Here is a 19,721-nt window from a genome sequence, read left to right as displayed (position 1 = left end):
TGACTCTAAAAATAATATTTTCAGGAGCAATGCTCTTAAATTTTACCATTTCAATAAAAACCCTTCCTTTGTTCATTATTGCAATGAGTAAATATACTTTTGCTCGCGGCTTCACCTGCGTGAAATTTAGTTAGTCACAGATCGTCATAAATTAAAACCTATACAGGGTGTTAGGTAAATGGGTATATGAGCCGACACAAGCCCGTGTTAACATGGGTATATAAATGGTATGGTGAAATCAGAAAATTGATATCTTCATTTTAATTATCATACAAATCGGATTTCATAAAATTTATTTTGTATGAAAACTAAAAAAATTAAAATGATGATATCAAATTTCTAACTTCACTATACCATTTATATGCCCATGTTAACATGGACTAGGGTCGGCTCATATACCCATTTACCTAACACTATGTATATTATGTTATTTTGGGTTATAAAGAATAACACTGTAAAGCTTCATCAAAATCCATTCAGCAGTTTTTGCGTGAAAGAGTAACAAACATCCGTCCAGACATCGAAACTTTCGCATTTATAATATTAGTAGGACTGGTTAATTCGTTTGTATAGAACGTTGTAACCGTTTGAATTGAGTGTAATAACAAATAGCATGTTATGATATTCAAATAATTATATTACTGAAAACAATAAATAAGTTAGAACTGCACACTGTGGTCTTATCAGTAAGCTATAATTATCTTCCATTAGTAGATAACATCTTAATTGTATCATATTATGGGCTGGGTTATATAAAACAGACAAAAAGCAATCAATTAGTTACAAACACTGTGTTTATGTCCACAACATATAACAAAAACTATCCACATAACAGTGTATTTGAATTTAACCGTATGTTTGTAGACTTACCAAAAAACTTACAACTAAATTAATAAACTTCCCTCAGGCTACAATTATTCCCATACTTTCAACGATACATCATAAAAATGCCAACACGTCATCTTGAAATATAGCCCAGTAAGAAATAATTTACGGTACAACAACGTAGAGTATTTGCCATACAAATCTTTATAAAACAAGCCCAACAAATGTAGGTATAGTCCATTGCGATTTTTTGTGCAATGTTTTTTAGGGTTCCGTACCTCAAAAGGAAAAAACGGAACCCTTATAGGATCACTTTGTTGTCCGTCTGTCCGTCCGTCTGTCAAGACCCTTTTTCTCAGGAACGCGTGGAGGTATGAAGCTGAAATTTATATCAATTACTCAGGTCTACTGTCCCTTGAAGCTGTGAAAAAATCAAACTTCTAAGCCAACGCAATCAAAAGATACAGCCGTTTATGCCGCAAATTTTCGACACTTGCAAGGGAATCAAAACCTACAGGGTGCTTCCCGTGAACTCAGAATCTTGAAATTTTGTACGAAGCAACGTCTTATAGCATAGATAAAGGAAAAATTACGAAAACCATAAATTTTTAGTTACATCACATAATATATATTTTTTTAATAATTTTAAACTTACTACCCATTTCCTCATAAACGCGTAGAGGTATTAAATTGAAATTCATACCAAATACTCAGGTCTATAATACCTTTAAGCTGTAACAAAATCAAACTTCTATGTCAACGCAATCAAAAGAAACAGCAATTTAAGCTGCATATTTTGAAACTCGCTCGTACTCGCAAGGGAATCAAAACCTAAAGGGTACTTCCAGTCGACCTAGAATCTTGAAATTTGGCATGAAGCAACGTTTTATAGCACACATAAAGGAAAAATTCCGAAAACCTTAAATTTTTAGTTACATTACAAAATATATATTTTTTAATAAATATAAACTTATTACTTTTTATTATTACAAGCTTTATATTGACTTCACTTGTTAGTATGTGTGGGACAAATCTTGCAACTGAAATTAAGACCACTTCTCCTCAACCGATTGAGCTGAAATTTGGTATACTTATGTAAGTACGATGACAATGCAATGTTATGGTACCATTGAGCTGGTCTGATGATGGAGTCAGGAGGTGGCCATAGGAACTCCTAAACGAAACGACGGAATCGCATCGAGTTTGGGTTCGTTGGATTTGTCTTTTCGAGCAGTTTCGTGCTAAATGATGTCCAGGGTCATGATGATGGATTAGGGAGGTGGCCATAGGAACTCCCTAAACGAAACGGCAGAAACTCATCGAGTTTGGGTTCGTTGGATTTTTCTTTTCGAGCAGTTTAGTGCTAGATGATGTTCAGGGTCCTGATGATGGAGTCAGGAGGTGGCCATAGGAACTCCTAAACGAAACGGCGGAATCGCATCGAGTTTGGGTTCGTTGGATTTGTCTTTTCGAGCAGTTTAGTGCTAGATGATGTCCAGGGTCCTTATGATGGATTAGGGAGGTGGCCATAGGAACTCCTAAACGAAACGGCAGAAACTCATCGAGTTTGGGTTCGTTGGATTTTTCTTTTCGAGCAGTTTAGTGCTAGATGATGTCCAGGGTCCTGATGATGGAGTCAGGAGGTGGCCATAGGAACTCCTAAACGAAACGGCGGAATCGCATCGAGTTTGGGTTCGTTGGATTTGTCTTTTCGAGCAGTTTGGTGCTAAATAATGACCCAGAGATTGAGATACAACTAAAAAGTCTAAAATAAAATTATAATAAAAAAAAAACTTTTTTAAAAACAAGCTTTATCCTGAAATGCAGTTGTACTAAAACGAAAAAAATAATTGTATGCTTGGTTCGAAGAATTTCGAAAGCTTGTAGCGCAAACAGAAAAAAAGAGGAATAAATTCCATGCGCGATACAAGCTTTCGAAATTCTTTGAACCAAGCATACAATTATTTTTTTCGTTTTAGTACAACTGCATTTCAGGATAAAGCTTGTTTTTAAAAAAGTTTTTTTTTTATTATAATTTTTTTCCTCATGAACGCGTAGAGCTATCAAGTTGAAATTCATATCAAATACTTAGATCTAATTGCCTTTAACCCGTGAAAAAAAAAACATAGTTATGACTCGATTGTCGTAATGAACGAACTTTGTAAACCTTGCAGGTTTGTACGGAACCCTCGGTGCGCGAGTCCGACTCGCACTTGGCCGGTTTTGTTTATTCTCCAGATTAAGTTATTAAAAGATTGTCAAAATTCGTCAAGGATATTTAAAATGCTCCCAATATTTTGGAACTTAAACTATAAGGCTGAGTTGCACCACCAAACTTTGACCGTAACTTTAACGATAACAGGTGATTTTTGTATGGAGTTTGACAGATACCTCAGGCACTGACTCTGTTAAGCATTATAGCTATCGTTTTCAAAAGCCGTACGCCATTCGCCTCTGAAAGTTGACGCCAGATTATGAAGATTTGAATTCAGTTTTTACAAGTAAACATATTCAAATCCTGTCTAGAATTAAGCCTATCTTCCAAACGCTTAGAATTAGAACTCAGAGCCCGGAAATTAAATTCCCTAACCAGCACACACAGCTCCAATTATTCCAATAAAACGCTAAACACGGCCGAGTGTACATCAAATGAAGAGCGTTCTCATTCGTCCCCACGCACGCGGGTGCAACTCATTTGAATATTATATTAAAGGCGCAAACTGTGTAAGTGGGGTGGCGACCGGTTAATGTTCACGCGTCTTACACACAGCATATTAAGATATACACTGTGGGATCTCATATACACATACAGAAAAGTTGTATACAGGCTATTCTTCTGTGTAAGTGGGGTGGCGACCGGTTAATGTTCACGCGTCTTACACACAGCATATTAAGATATACACTGTGGGATCTCATATACACATACAGAAAAGTTGTATACAGGCTATTCTTCTGTGTAAGTGGGGTGGCGACCGGTTAATGTTCACGCGTCTTACACACAGTATATTAAGATATACACTGTGGGATCTCATATACACATACAGAAAAGTTGTATACAGGCTATTCTTCTGTGTAAGTGGGGTGGCGACCGGTTAATGTTCACGCGTCTTACACACAGCATATTAAGATATACAGTGAGCATCTCATATATATAGAGAAAATTTGTATACAGGCTATTCTTCATTCATTTATTGCAGCGGTTGGCAACCTTTTGCCAAGCAAGGGCCACAAGGCAGCAAAATAAACTAAAGTTGGACCGCACTTGTGATTTTAACCCTAGAGGCGCGAGATTACTTATTAATAATAATAATACATGTATTTTGTTATAACTTAAAACGTTAGCGGGCCGCGTGTTGCCGACCACTGATTTATTGCATCACATGTGTATGTACAGCAAGATCTTATAAAATTAGGTCAGTAAACCTCATATTTTGGAACAGAAATGTATAGTCTTATGTGCTTTTGACTGTATTATGTACATTGCTTGAAGGCTACGACATCCACGCAAGCTGTAGTGTAAAATTATATCACTAGCTTTTGCCCACGGCTTCGACCGGAAATTCAGTTTATCACATAAAGTTCGACTTTTTGATTAATTTTCTTGGCAGTAGCTTTTGTCTATGTACAATTTTATTAATCCTATCAAGTATTGCTTTAAATCAATTTAAGAGAGAAATTATAAAGCCTACCATATAAAACGTAACAATCCAAAGTCTTTGTCTACAAATAATGGTTTACTTTTAAGACGTTTTTCTTCAAAATCGTATCAGTATTGTTGACTAAACTTATTCTAGAATGGATCAAGGTCAGAACAAAGTTAGGCCACCACGTTATTGATGGACTTTTATAGGCTTCGTAAAATATGGGAATCGATGAACGAGACTGTGTCACATCAACCTAGCGTAAATGTTCATACTAAGAGTAAGTCAAGTAAGCGCACACCGTTGATTTTTCGTCGGCCGATAGTTTAGGTCGGGCAGTTGATCAGTATGGGCCAGTATGGGAGTGCGCACACTACGCCGATTCGATTTGGCCGATTCTTCATACAATTTAAAATCGGGCACAACTATCGGTCATCTAAAAATCAACGGTGTGCGCCTACTCTTTAAATTACCAACCGATCCCTAGGTGATTGTCTTAAATCCCAATTAATATTTTGCTACATTATGTAGACAGAAACACATAATTGTAGTAACAAACACAACAGGTCATATTTCTTTTCAGGCAATCTAGTTCTACCTAAACTACAATATCTTATTATAGAATCGAACCTGGAACTTTCAAACTAACACAAACTACAACGGCATTAAATATTTAAACCTAACCTTATTCAATTGCTAAAGTTACTTGAGTTTCGTTTCACTCACAAAGTTTGTTTCTAGACATTACTGTGAGTCTAAGAATTAAGTTCGAGCTATAACTTGAGTGTTCAACACTTACGGAACTTAGAGCCTACTTACAAAAAATTCCGCATAAAAAAGAAATAACTTCCAGTCAAACAACTGTGCGTAACAAGAAAAAATAGCCTCCAAACGAATAAAATGTCGCCAAAGTAAAACTACAATGTTCTATCGCCGACCGGAATTGTCAAATGCAAGGTAAAGTACTAAATTACTTAATGCACCGAACTATAAAAGATTTAATGCACCCACACATACAACAGACCACGCCCACTCAGCTCCTTTGTTTCACACACGCAAAGAAATACCCGAGCAATTTGCCTACTTCGATTTACTTTGCGACCGTTTTAAAACTTGAATCTAAGAAAATTGGTGTCCCCGAAGGGAAAAATCGGAGCTTCCCAATAATGATAATTACAATCGTTATTATGGGCGCAATTTGATGGGAACCAACTTTTCCATCCCTATTACCGACTGACAATGAGCGGACAATTTCGCTCTGCACCCTCTTGAGTGGCGCGAGTGCGAGCGAGACGGGAATATGAGAAAACTAGGGCGAGAGAGGGAGGCGGAAAAATGACGCGCGCTTAAATACCGAATCCGAGTAGATTTTCCAGCATTGCCTTGACGGCAGCCGGCAGGGTAGGGCCACGCTCGGCCGCCATGCCATAGCTCCTCGATCTCTTGATTCCTTCTTCTTTCATCTCTAGTCCTTAGTTAACGATACGTATCATGTATTTTGTAATATAGAGAAAATTGGTGCTCAATTCGTTAAGGAACAAAGTATTTTTTATACGCGAATGTTGTTATGGGGTTAGGATAGTTAGGGTAGTAACGCGTAGGCCTGTGTGACAGAAGCAAGCAGCCAACATGAATTTTCTCGGTAAGTCATTTTCACTTGTTTTTGCTGTAGCAATTCGTAGTATTGCTACGAAATTACTACGGTTACTTTTGAGTTTGTTTCGTAGCAACACGCTACGAAATTACTACGAATACTATTTTATATTTCGTAGTCAAACTACGAGATGACTACGGCATTTTATATCATTGTTATTTCTGCACTCAGTTGAATTACTAAACGGGACTATTCCCACCTCTCGTTCCCACCGCTGCAACTCCTGTGTAGCCAGGATCTACAGCTTGACCGCCACAAAAACCCAACCAATGAAGGTCAAGTTTGTCCCGGGGGAAAGTTAAACTGTCATTGGACCCGCAACGAAATTAATCAGAAGAACATAGGAGTTGAATTACTAAGTGCACTTTTACTTTAGATATACTATGATGTACACAAATCCGATGTACGTTTAAGTTCCACATGCAAATGTATACTTTACGTGTCCCCCAAGCCTCGTATTCGGTTTAAATTTAACCATTCCGTGTTCCAAACTAACTGGAGGCGAATAATGACCAAAACTACGCTAGTATTCGTACTCCGTCCCATTAGAAGTTTGCTGCCAACTCTTTTGATACTAACACTAAATAGAAACGAACGGGACGTTGCGTGGTTTGAACTAAATCAGTTTGCTGGATCGTAAAATGTTTAAAACTTTTTATTGGTTCGAAACACTAATTCTTTGGAATTTAGAGAGCTTTATTGTTAATTTTAAAGAAGAAGATAATGTTTACCCTTCAATATCGGTACAAAAAAAATATTTAGTTATTTTTACATGATACTACACAAACTTAAACCATTACAATGAAGATATTTTCCTAAAACCAAATCACACTACATTACTTACACTTCTGGCATCTTACTCGCTCCGATCACTCTTTAGAACGTAGGTATTTATCAAGTCTAGAATATACGATTATTTGCCAATATTACTCCCATCAATCAAAAGTCAGAGTCTTAAGTATCACCGCAACTTGGATAAGCTTAATAACATCTATATAGTAGTCCATACATATGACTTCACAAGTATTTGACTTTGTCATCTTACAAAGTTTTTAGTAGATAGGTTAGGTAGGTAGGTAGGACTTTGTCAACTGTCTACGGGAAAAAATAAGCTAGTATATAAATGTACATTTATTTTGAAGTTCCTCAGTTTTGTTGCTATCTATCTAGGCTTCCTATCTATATTTTGGAGAGCTAGCTTATTTCTAGCGTAATATAAATTTTTCGGAGAGAGCATATTCTTGTAGACCTTGTAAAACTAGTTTTTCCTGGCGTCATACGAGTTTTTCTGTAAGCGTACATGCCTGAAGGCTTTATAAAAACAAGTTTTCCCTGCGTCATACCAATTTTTCGGAGAGCATACTTGCCTGAAGGCTGTTTTCCTAGCGTCATACCAGTTTTCTAGTGAGTAGGTAGTCGTACTTGTCTGTAGGCTTTGTAAAACAAATATTTCCTGTGTCATAAGCCTTTACTTGTGAGCGTACTTGCCTGTAGGCTTTTTCGCCCTTTCGTTTCCTTGTACAATACAAGATTTCCTTGCGTTATAGGCTTTATAAAACAAGTTTTCCCTACGTCACACAAGTAAAACAGGTTTTTCCTACGTTATACAAGCTTTTCTTGTGAGCGTACTTGCCTTATCATACAAGATTTTCTTGCCTGTAGGCTTCATAAACAAGTTTTCCCTGCGTCATACGAGTTTTTCTGCGGTGTCACAAAATCAATCGGCAAATCAGGCCAGATGATTTATAAAACAGGTTTTTCCTGTGTCATGGCCCATTTTCTTGTGAGCGCACTTGCCTATAGGCATTATTTGGCCTTTAGATTCCCTTTAACATAGTTTTTCTTGCCTGTAGGCTTATAAACAAGTTTTCCCTGCGTCACACGAGTTTTTCTGGAGTGTCACAAAATCACTTGGCAGGCCAGGCCAGGCTCAATAGAAAAAGGCGTATGACACAGGAAAAACCTGTCTTTTTCCTGTGTCATACGCCTTTATCTTTTAGCGTAGGTACTTGCCTATAGGCCTTATTTCCCTGTATCATACAATATCTTCTTGCCTGCAAGCTTCATAAACAAGTTTTCCCTGCGTCACACGAGTTTTTCTGGAGTGTCACAAAATCACTCGGCAGAGCAGGCCAGACGTGGTCAAGGCTGCAGCTCTGGCACGGCGCCAACTAGGTTGTCGGCAGGCCGAGCCCTTTGTGCTCATTCAAGCTAATTCCCAACCTGGATTCCCTGTTCGAATTTTAGATTTTGGGGGAATGGTTGGAGGTATCGATAGCGTTTAGGTTTCAATTGCTTTTGTAATGCACTCTATGCTCTCAGCTTCGAGTGAAAGCAGGCTGGCATATTGAAGTAAAACGATTTTTATAGCAAAATAATCTACATTATTCTAAAAAGAACTTTTCATATTAAAGACGGTTTAGTAGATAAAAGAGCACATTTTAGGTACTTTATAAATACGATGATAATAACACGATGATTCTTTGGTAAGCGCCCAAATAAAATTAATTGAATCTACTCCTCTAATATTACAACTGTCCTTAAGTGAGTAGGAGAATCATCCTTTTTAGAAGCACCTACCAAAGAAGGAACTGTATATTCTTAACTGGTTTAAACTTCATTCAACTAAACTTTAAGCAAAGAATATTTTGAAGAAATTATCATTTCTATTCAAACAAAAATTCCGAGTAAAATCTCAATAAAAGTTCCCGTACATCCCAATAAAAGTCCACATTATCCTCTCAAACAACATTTCATGCAACAACTACCCCGGACACTGCCCAGGCCCTAATCCCGCATTCCCTAACTAAATTACAGGGCGAGGTCGCTCCCATCGACGCGGTGTAACACTAGCTTAGTGGGAACGTACTTTGCATTTCACAGGGATTTGTAGAAAGAACCTGGATTTTTTAACCTGGATAGAATTTTAGGTGTCAGAAAATTTTCATAACTAGAGCAACAATACTAGTAACTTTCAGAATTAAACTAAGAACAACGTCTCACGTTTAAAAGAAAAAAAAATTAAATTACTGTATCAAAAGCACATTGACCTCAATAAATATATGTTCTTTGCGGTTTTTCAATTCTTTGGGATTTTAGAGTGTCAAGACTTTTTGACGATGTTATGTTTTAGGCTTTGTTATTAATGTCTCAACCTAGCCCCCAAAGTATTGAAAATCTCATCTCATAAAATTACATCCAGCCTGTAAAATTCTTATTACACTGAAAATTCTTACCGCTTCATATGCCCCATTGGCAATCCAACCTTCTTTCCGAAACATTTCACCCGAAATAGAACGCCCACTTTTCATGACTTGCAAATACCTTTCTTCCTACTTGATATGATTATTTCTTTTCCACCATATCTCTGACATTATAACCGGTGATTCCTAGCACTGTACTCTATGATCATGATTCTGGTAACCACATTACCAGACCAGAAACGGTTAACCTAATCCGGAACTGGAGCGGTTGGCAAGGTGCCCGCTTTGGGCGGGCCCGATTCGACGTGTGAGAAAAATGGCCTTAAATTATGTCAATAGTCGAAGAGTAGTTATATGAAAAACTTTGAAGTTATCTGCACTCTTTATATGTATTTTAATGGCTCCGAAACCTGTTAAATTACTGAGTTTTCAATATGTTAATTTATTTCCCTAAAGTTGACAGAACGGGCTAAGCGCCATTGTTAACTGACTTCGAAAAGGGAGAGGTTTGTAACAAACCTCTTAATAATCTTTGCTTATTGTAAAACTGTATCAAAATTAAAAATTATTCGTTAGAAATTAAAAAATTGTAGACTTCGTGACACCTCTTTACTGGCATAAGTAATAATAAATGCAAAAATTCGTGCTGTTTAGTTTTTCATGCGTAGATATGCTTTGTGTTATAAATACGATACATAAATGAAAACGGTGGTAGTTTCCCATCTTCTAGAAAAACCTTTTTATTTTTTAAAAGGTTTTTGAAGTAAATTTATCTGCAAGTGGTAGGTATTAAATATTTACAAGCACTCAAACAACCCCGATATAATATGCAGTTTTCATAACTTTAAAAATAGATGCGATAAAAATGTTATCAAAGCTGATGTTTTTCGTTTCACCCGCCAGGGGCGCTGTTTGGGTCCCATATTTATTCTGCCTCACGCGTCCAAATCCACAATAAAAAAGAAAAAGAGAAAAAAGTGCCATTGTAGTGGCACTACGCAGCGCCGGCGTGTTCTAATCCTCTTCCACTAAAAGCAGTCCAGTGTACCCCGGGCTGCCCGTTAATGTACACACGTCCTTTTCTAATGTGCGGGGTCAGAGGGAAGTAGCACTAATGGCGGTTCTTTTGCGACTTTTTCCGAATCGTTAAAAAGTTGGAAGATTTTCGAGCAAGTGGTTAGGCGAGTGGTTGAGGGAAGTATTTGGTGAACTATTTGCCGGACGAATTCTCGGAAAACATTTTAAATATGAACTAGCAAATTGCAGCTCAGACGAAATGTAGTTAAATACTCGTATCTTAATTTAATCATTGAGATATCTACCTACCCATTATATCTGAAAAAAAAAGTCCACAATAGCTCTGCATTAATTACACAGATACTTGAAATCTACACGATCATTTACATAAATAAACATCAACAAATGAGTCGTAATGTTAATGTGGTAAAGCAATATTAGTATTGAGTCGGCAGTTAAACTAAAATAATTGTAATCATAATGTAATTTGGCAAATTAATTGACAGCTACAGCCGATCGTAACCGCAGTTTGTTCAGCAGTAAACGAGTCCAATCAAACTGATCTACTCAAACCAAATACTTCATTTAAATCAATTTATTTGATTAAACACATCAACTCGGTCGAATTTACAACAGCGTAAAACAAATGCTATAAAACAGAACTACAACTGAGGGCTCATAACCATTAAGTTTGCAGTTAATTGTTAAATTTTAATTAAGTTGAAGTATGTAAACCATGAATGTAAAACACATTTGCTCATCGTAAATTAAACTTTAAGATGAGATAAATGAGTTATTTGAATGTCTAGAAGGTACAGCGACATGTCTACAGCCTATTACAGCATATTTTGCCATTATTTTGTACTTTACAAATTGCTATGGAGTTTCCCGTTTGATTCGTTGAAGGTACCCATATGCCCAACCTCTACCTGCACTGATGATAATAATAAATTACTTGTATCTTGTAATAGGAAACTAGCATCTATAACTAAAAGAAAACTGGCCAAGTGCGTGTCGGACTCACGCACAAAGGGTTCCGTACCATTGATTTATGATTATTTTTTTTTAATTATGTTATTTGTATGAAAGATTATGCGGTAATAAACGGTTTACGATTTACGAGGTATTAAAAAAAACACTTACTAGATCTCGTTCAAAACAATTTTCGTTGGTAGTTTTTATAGTAATGTAGATCATATGTTTTTTTTTAGATTTTTCATTTTCTTATTTTAGAAGTTAGAGGGGGGGGACCAACTTTTTTCCACTTTGGAAGCGTCTGTCACGCAAACTATTCGGTTTATAAAAAAAATATTTTAGAAACCTCGATATCATTTTGAAGACCTATCCATAGATAACCCACACGTATGTTTGATGAAAAAAAAATTTTTCAGTTTTATTTCTGAGTATGGGGCATGGGGAGCCCCCAATATTTCGTCGTTCGTTCGTTTCAGTTTCGGAAAAAAATGGCTGTGACATACGGACGGAGAGACGGATAGACAGACAGACATGACGAATCTATAAGGGTTCCGTTTTTTGCCATTTGGCTACGGACCCCTAAAAATATGAATTGGTTTCCCAAAAGGTCATCAGTTGTTGCTAAGCTTTTCGAGCTTCAAGTGTTCGATAGTGACAAAACCACCCGTACCTACCATCCATTGACGCCACATCTTGATAACGTGACCATTTACTTAATAATGCCTGATTTACGGCCGCATCTAGGCATTATCAATATATCTAAGCGCGTTTGCCTGCTACTAACTCCTGCTTGTAATCTAGATTGTGCAAATTGGCGCACTAACACCGCTCTGGCGAGCGAGTTGGAGACTAAAATAACGTCACAGATAATCTCAGTTGCTGGTAAAGTTTATCACCTCATGTTCTACCAATTTTTGAGCTACGCTGTTGCCTGGAATTATGAAATAAAGAATCACAATGCTCATTTGCACACATACTATATCCTTAGTTCTAATAGCTGTTGAATCCTACTAACACAAAAAAGCTAGGTACTGTATAATCATTGCCTGCTGCCGAACGTGAAAACGTCTTTTCCGAACACTATAATAGGTACAAGACGAGAGTGAAAAACACTTACAGGTGATATAATGTACCATCCTAGACAGCATCTCTCTTAACATCAGGTGCAATTGCGGACAAATACCTGCCTTGTTCTGCAAAAAAAATACAAAATTTTTAATACTTTACACTGAATTATGAGTGAGGCAATACAGCTTAACTATTGGAAATTTAAGGCTTTCATTTTAGAAGGTAAATAAAGAAATTCTGTTTGAACAGAATTCGGAACACTGGCGCCACCCTGGCGGGCAAATCGAGAAGCACAGCCTCCATCAGTTATTGGCAATCTATAGCCTAATGTTTGCCTGCGTTTCAACCTGATTTACAGAGCACTATAACACTAAATCTAGCTCGCTTGTTCCCGGCAATTCGCCCACATCCTATTTACATTTCTTGCATACATTTGCTGTATTTGCATGCGCGTAATTGGGCCATGCAATTTCAGTTTCGTAATTATAATTATTACTAACGGCTCTAAAACAGGGATCGTTACGCATAAATGGGCTATATCAGGTTTAAGTTATGCGTCTCTAAATCACAAGCAAAAATTTAACTTTTTTTTTTAAATAAATTAAAAAAAAATTACACCCTAGTTGAACTCTGGCTTAAATGATCATTTAGTATGGAAATGTCATTTTAATCCAAGGTTCATCTTAGGTGTAACTTTTTATTAATAAAGGGGTTTGTGTTTAAACAGATGTGATAAGTGAAGTTTGCAGAAGTTTCTGGAAGGATATTGCAAAAGAATCGAACAAAAATATCCAACCCTCGAAACTCGTTATTAAGACGATATGCCCAAAAAATGTCTCGCAATGTTACAAAACCTAAACGAATAAAGTTGGTTACAAACTATGGTTATCCCATAAAGGTCATAGCGACATTGGGCCAATAAAAAATTGAAATAAGCCGAGACCGGCCGGTTCGCCAACCCCTTTCAGTTTTTTATTGGCAAAGCTACACAAAATCAATATTGAGGTCACGAATTCATGCGAACAGCACGTCGAAAAAAGGTGGTCTAAGGGAATAGCGATTATGCGTTATTGATGCCTTCATCCAATCTAATTTTAAACTCATTTTAAATTACGTAGGTAAATGATAACACCAATGATATGTCCTCGAATGGTAACACCAATGTTAAGTGACAAGGGAGCCAAGTGAACTTTCGCATCGTAAGTAAACTGATACAGGTTAGCTTACAAAGGAAGCTTTTCTAAGAGCCGAGTTTTTTTTTTATTTTTTTTATGCTAGACAAGGCAGGTATTTGACCGCAATCGCACCTGGTGTTAAGTGAGATGCAGTCTAGGATTTTACTTGTTCTAATTGAAAACATAAGTTAGTATCCTGATACATGGCTAGATATTTTCTCAATACACAGTTTACAAACCGAAATTACACTGATGTCAACAAAACTTGCCATCCCCGTACATATTGTACTTAGTTACAATCTGGGTAGATACTTTGAGCCCCAATCTAAAACAACTGGACCTAGAAAATGATATCCCATCAAAAACAATACTTGTCAAAAAAACCAAGTCTCGCAACTCAGTTGTTCTACGGTAAAAAGTTGTGAGATCCATGTAATACCAAGTCCAGGCCAGGAAATCTTTAACGTTTTACATAAATTATTGACTTGGCCATCGCACTAAATAATTTAATTTACACGTGTTTTCATGCGATGGCCAAGTCAATATATTTATGTAAAACGTTAAAGATTTCCTGGCCTGGACTTGGTATTACATGGATCTCACAACTTTTTACCGTAGAACAACTGAGTTGCGAGACTTGGTTTTTTTGACAAGTATTGTTTTTGATGGGATCTCATTTCTTTTTGTATTTTGTAGACAGTAGTTATGTATCTAGAAAACTGGACCGAAATTGAAAAATTTTACTCGACTTGGCGGTTGCACTACCGTGCCCCCAAATATTTTAGTTTTTCCTTGATTCATACACCAAACACTACTTATATTCCAAATTTGAAGCTTCTAGGTCTGCTAGAAGTGCCTTAGAGTTTTGATGATCGGTGAGTCAGTGAGTCAGTGAGTCAGTCAGTGAGTGACAAAATTAAGTAACTTTGACCCGTTATAATTCTTAAACTACTGGTTCAAATTGAATGAAATTTTAAATATACCGTGTCTTTACAATGCCTGCATAGCTAATGAAAATTCAGCCTTCTAGTTTTATCCACAACGAAGTTACAGGCGGTCGAAAATGGCCTGAATTGCTTCGAGAAAAGGATGGTACGGCCGTGCCGCTTTTTTGCTCGACTTGGTGGGGGCACTGCCGTGCCCCCAGATTAGCATTTGGTAGACAGAGAAATCCTGTTCGAAGTTTATGAAAGGCTTGTATTACCTGGACACGTGGTATTGTATAATAGACGTTAGAAAAGTATTGAAGACTACCTACATATTTTGTTAGCGTAGTTTTACTTACTTTACTAGTTGTCGTAGCTACTCGCTCCCAAGAGACTGAAAGAAAAACAATAACTTCTCTTCCTGACTTGGTTGTTCTTGTTGGGAAACAGATAAAATTCAATTATAGTTCAGAATTAAAACAATAACATACTCGTACTTAGGCTTAATAAAAATGATCGCTACTTATTGAATCAAATCAAATGAAATCATTTATTCAGTAGGTACCTACTTAAACCTTACGGAATAAAATGAACATGCTGTGGTTATTGTAGTTCTAACTTATTACCACTTTCGTTTGCTACGATAGTGTAGATTCAGTATCAAGACATCCCAAGAATTTCGCACTACCATGGACCGGAAGTAGTGTGGACAGGCGTTGCACTAGGTTAACTGACGATTAGGGCTGGATGTTGTGTAAATCCTTCATAATCATCATCATATCAGCTATAGGACGTCCACTGCTGAACATTCCTCCTCCAATGATTTCCATAATGATCGGTTGGTAGCGGCCTACATTCAGAGCCTGCCTGCTACCTTTTAGAGGTCGTTACTCCACCTTGTGGAAATCCCTAGGAAAAGCCTAACGCCCGTATTCACAAACATTACTATGAGGTCTCACAGTGCGCGTGGACGCACAAGGTGACACACGAACCAATCACAGCGCTCTATTTAATGCTGTGAGTTCAATTTTCTGCTTCACTTAAGCAAGCATCATTTGTGAATACGGTTAAGTTCAGCAGTGGTCTTTTGGTTGAAACGAATCATATAAATCAAGCCCTCTGTCGCTTGTGACTTGCAGACTTCATTTCCATAGGCTCGCGTGCCACTTCGTTACCGCGTACTGTGTGTTCGCTATCGGAACATCGCAGGGTTACTGGTGGGGTGAACAAAGAAACTAGGTACTATTTTTATATTCATGATCGCGAAAAAAACACTAACCTAGGTACTTTCAATCAACAAAGAACTAGACAAAAATTTGGAATAGTGGTCAGCTTTTTCCTCTGTCATTTAACAACCAAAAGACAAAATACATCCTGGATATACTCTTCTCCAAAGATTTTTACTAAGACCGGTTCTATGCTGCCACACTTCGCTTACACAACCTTCACCTGAAAGCCTAAATTTCTTTTTCCAAATTTTGAAATCTTTATAGTGATATTTTTTGTTTGGTATGCAACAAAGAAAAAGAAAAGTTCTCATCTGTCGACCACGGGCTGGAAGACTTAGTGTGGGCAGGCCCCCACTAGGTGGACCGACGATCTGATGAAGGTCGCGAGAAGTGCCTGGATGCGGGCAGTGCAGGACCGGTCGTCAGAGAAATCCTTGAAGGATGCCTCTGTCTAGCATTGGAAGTCATTTGGCTAAAACGATACAATAAAGAGTACTGAACTACTTAAATATTTTCAATTTATATATTTATATAATGTATAAATAAGTAATATTTCATGTTCAGACTTCCTTGCCAAAAATCGTGGAGAAAATTTTCCACAATAAAATGTAACTGTGAAAAGCAATAAATTACAGAGAGAACGTAAAATTGTATTTCACAGGAACACAACGAACACGAGTGAACATGAAAACAATAAAACCATTCAGTGAAAACTGGCAATAATTTGCCTTGATATCCAATATACGTTCACCCAGTAGACTTGTAGAAAGACGAAAAAACAGTCTTTTTTTTATGCAAGACAAGGCAGTTATTTGACCGCAATCGCACCTGGTGTTAAGTGGGATGCAGTCTAGGATGGTACATATCTGCCCTGTAAGTGCCTATTCACTCTCGCCTTGTACTTAAAATACTTTTGAAACTTCAGTAAAGCTCGAGGGCGAGTTTTAAAGTTTCAAATCGATTCAGACATGTTGTTAATTAACTTACGTTATTTGATTTCTCTAATTGCATAAACATTTCTTAATTTATGTAAAAGAAAAATAATTTTTAGATTTTATTAATACTACTTAATAGATTTTAACGAACCAACGACTTATGGTCCTATTATGTATTGTCAGCGTCAAATAGCGTCCTATGTAGGTACCGTGTTTCATGTAATAAACAATTTGAATTTGAATAGTTCGTGTCACCCAAAGTGGCCAAAACGATGACAACACAATCTTATTCCGATTGTAACAAAGACGTGTTGCGAACTTTTTGACTACTTTGGGTGTAACGAAATATTTAACGCTCATACTTACTAAACGAGCAAAGATTTCTGATTGTACTTCCTTAATTACTTAAAATGATAAATAAATATTTGAACTTATAAGCGCCCCAATGAGCAAGCTGTATTTATTGCGCTGTTTTCGCACGCACACCGGAAAATGAAATAATTCAGATAGCAAATTTGCCAGCACCGGAGAGTGAACTTAGGGTTGACTCTCTTCAGATATTCTACTGAATCTAATGACACTCCAACTTATTTGGGGCGTGTATAAGTACCCTGAAAAGATCCAAAATACTAATAAAAATTTTGATTACATTCATCTCCTAGGATAACTCTAGCAATCATCACACAAAAATACTAAGTACTACCTTATTATTTTATGTCACTCTTTCTGCATGCAACAAGACTTACCTAGTTGTTGCATGCAAGAAGTAGAACTTAATGTGATGTAGTAACGGAAGAGCTGAAAAAAATTTATAGCAATATATTGGAGTAAATAAAAGAATGTGAAACTCATTAGGAATAGATGTAGGTAATTATGTAGAGTTCCCATGAAAAAAGAACGGATCAATGTTAAATTTTCTCTTTTGGATAGTTTTTACTATATCCTACCAAGCCATAGTTTTACCTCTTAAGGTATCCTCGCCCGTAACGTTCTCCAGCGGGGTAGTTAAGGCTTTTGACACCTTTTAGCCTCCTCGGCAACCCTATCGCCTAAAAGTTGTTGTTTACTTTCTATCGACTCATTTTATCGGGCCAACGGCTTATTTCTATCAGGTGCGAAGTGCTTTAGGTTGTTAGAATTTACGCCTTCCTCGTACAGTCTACCACGGTTATGTGAACGCGGAAGAAATTGATGCTTCTTCACAGAAAAAAATATTTTGATGAAACCTTAAAATATTGTAGTACAGGCTTACATAAACATAATCATCATTGTTAGGTTATTTACTCTTCACTGCAGGAGTACGATAATGGATTTTGATGAAACCTGACATTATTGTAGTTATCATTAAAGTAACAGATATGCTATGAACATCATAGTCAGGTCATTTTGTCTCCACTGCTGGACGATCCATGTTTTGTCACCCGTCATCCGCTTTACACTGGAGGGAAGTCGAACTCCTCCTATGTTCTTCTGGTTAATTTCGTTGCGGGTCCAATGACAGTTTTACTTTCCCCGGGAAAAACTTGCCTTGACTTCACTGGTTGGATTTTTATTGGCGTTCAAGATGTAGATCCTGACTACACAGGAGTTGCAGCGGTGGGAACGAGAGGTGGGAATAGTCCCGTGCGAAATAATTTGAGAGATATTCTGTTAAATTTCGAAACCTTAACTCAGTGCTCATACCTGTTCCAGCTTTCATAGTTAAACCCATTTCTATGGAGCCGGCCATAGCTTCATTATCTATTCAGTATTATTATGTAAACCTCGTTTGTGTGGGCTGTAATGGCTAGTGCCTGAATTTATTATGAGCCGCTTCTTCTTCGTGCGAGTTGAGAATTGAGGCCACAGACTAGTGTCGGACTTAATGAACCTTTGACATAGTTCAATCGAAACAAAAGTAGTTAGGTGATATAATAATAATAATACATAACATAATAAATAACAATAATAGGTCTATAGTCTGGTCCGTGAGCACGTAGAATTTAGAAGAATAGAAGCACACTCACTGCGGGTGCCAGTCGCACAGTCGCGACAGCAATATAATTACGCGCGAGCGATAAGGATGGGTAGCTAGGGGTCATTGGACAAAATTCTACGTGCTCACGGACCGGGCTTTAGTGCTTAACTCAGTCAGTGGTAGGTATGCAAGCGGCAAGAGAGGGTGTTTTTGGGACGTCAAACTTCAGCGAGGCTTCAAATGTGCCTTTCAGATTTGTATGGTCTGTCACGTCATAATAATGTTGATATCACCCCTCTCGTGGCGCTCCCATACCTCAAGCACTGACTTAGTCAAGATTTAGACCTATAGTAACTTCGAATATCTGGTAATCCATAATGCATTGCCAAAGTTAGTTGACCCAAGGGATTTTTCAACTAATTTATTGATCGAAAAGCGTTTAAGCATCATCATTACATGTAATGTATTGGCTAAATACTGTAATCTTATGTCACTGTCCTAGGTCTGTCCTAGGTGCTATTTCACAAAAAAATCGTACAGTCTATCTGCTATCGACTGTACTTTTAAAGCGCAGCTGGAGCAGTATCATTAAGCAAACTGTAGCAGCCACTTGTTCTCACGACTGTACTTGTTTTTGTATTAGATTCCCCCGTTTCGGTAAGACGTTAAAGATAGCTGGTTTTATACGATGGTTTGCATAAAACATGGAGTGTTACGATGTTTTCGTCTGGATGATGAGGTCATACAGTATGCGTACGCATTTAACCTCAAATGTTGTGTTCAAATATTGGTAGTCGCAAAAGTTATTGAGTAATGTTTGATGCATAGGTAAATTTACCTTAAAATATGTGTAGCTTTTACCCACAGCTTCGTTTTTCTGAATTTTAAACTTTAAAAATTATTGATTCTCCATAATAATGTCCACCCTTATTGCCACAGTAAGAAATTATTTTCGAGATAAAAAGTAGCCTACTTCCTTTCTAGGTTCTCACACAGAATTATAATTCAATGATATATTTGAAAAACCTACCCATATTATTCATTAAATTCTAATTTCAAAAACTTTAGTTTAGTTATGATTTTGGTTGTCTTCCACGGTGATACAGAAAAGTGAAA

The 19,721-nt window shown here is 37.2% G+C and overlaps 1 protein-coding gene across 2 annotated transcripts in view; it reads left to right on the top strand.

Annotated features, from left to right (window-relative positions):
- LOC135083765 (complexin) overlaps nt 1-19,721 on the top strand; it is a 435,534-nt gene that overhangs the window by 361,126 nt on the left and 54,687 nt on the right. Inside the window, exon 1 of one of the 2 annotated variants that reach the window (XM_063978506.1) lies at nt 5,857-6,108. The exons of the other annotated variant lie outside the window; for it this stretch is intronic. Within the exon in view, the coding sequence (XP_063834576.1) occupies nt 6,096-6,108 (13 nt within the window). The 5' untranslated portion in view covers nt 5,857-6,095. Of the gene's footprint in view, nt 1-5,856; nt 6,109-19,721 lie in introns of those variants that run through there. 2 annotated transcript variants of the gene reach the window in all.

Source organism: Ostrinia nubilalis, chromosome 24, assembly GCF_963855985.1.
Source record: "Ostrinia nubilalis chromosome 24, ilOstNubi1.1, whole genome shotgun sequence".
Classification (NCBI taxonomy): Eukaryota; Metazoa; Arthropoda; class Insecta; order Lepidoptera; family Crambidae; genus Ostrinia; species Ostrinia nubilalis.
This window is presented reverse-complemented; position numbering and strand designations above follow the sequence as displayed.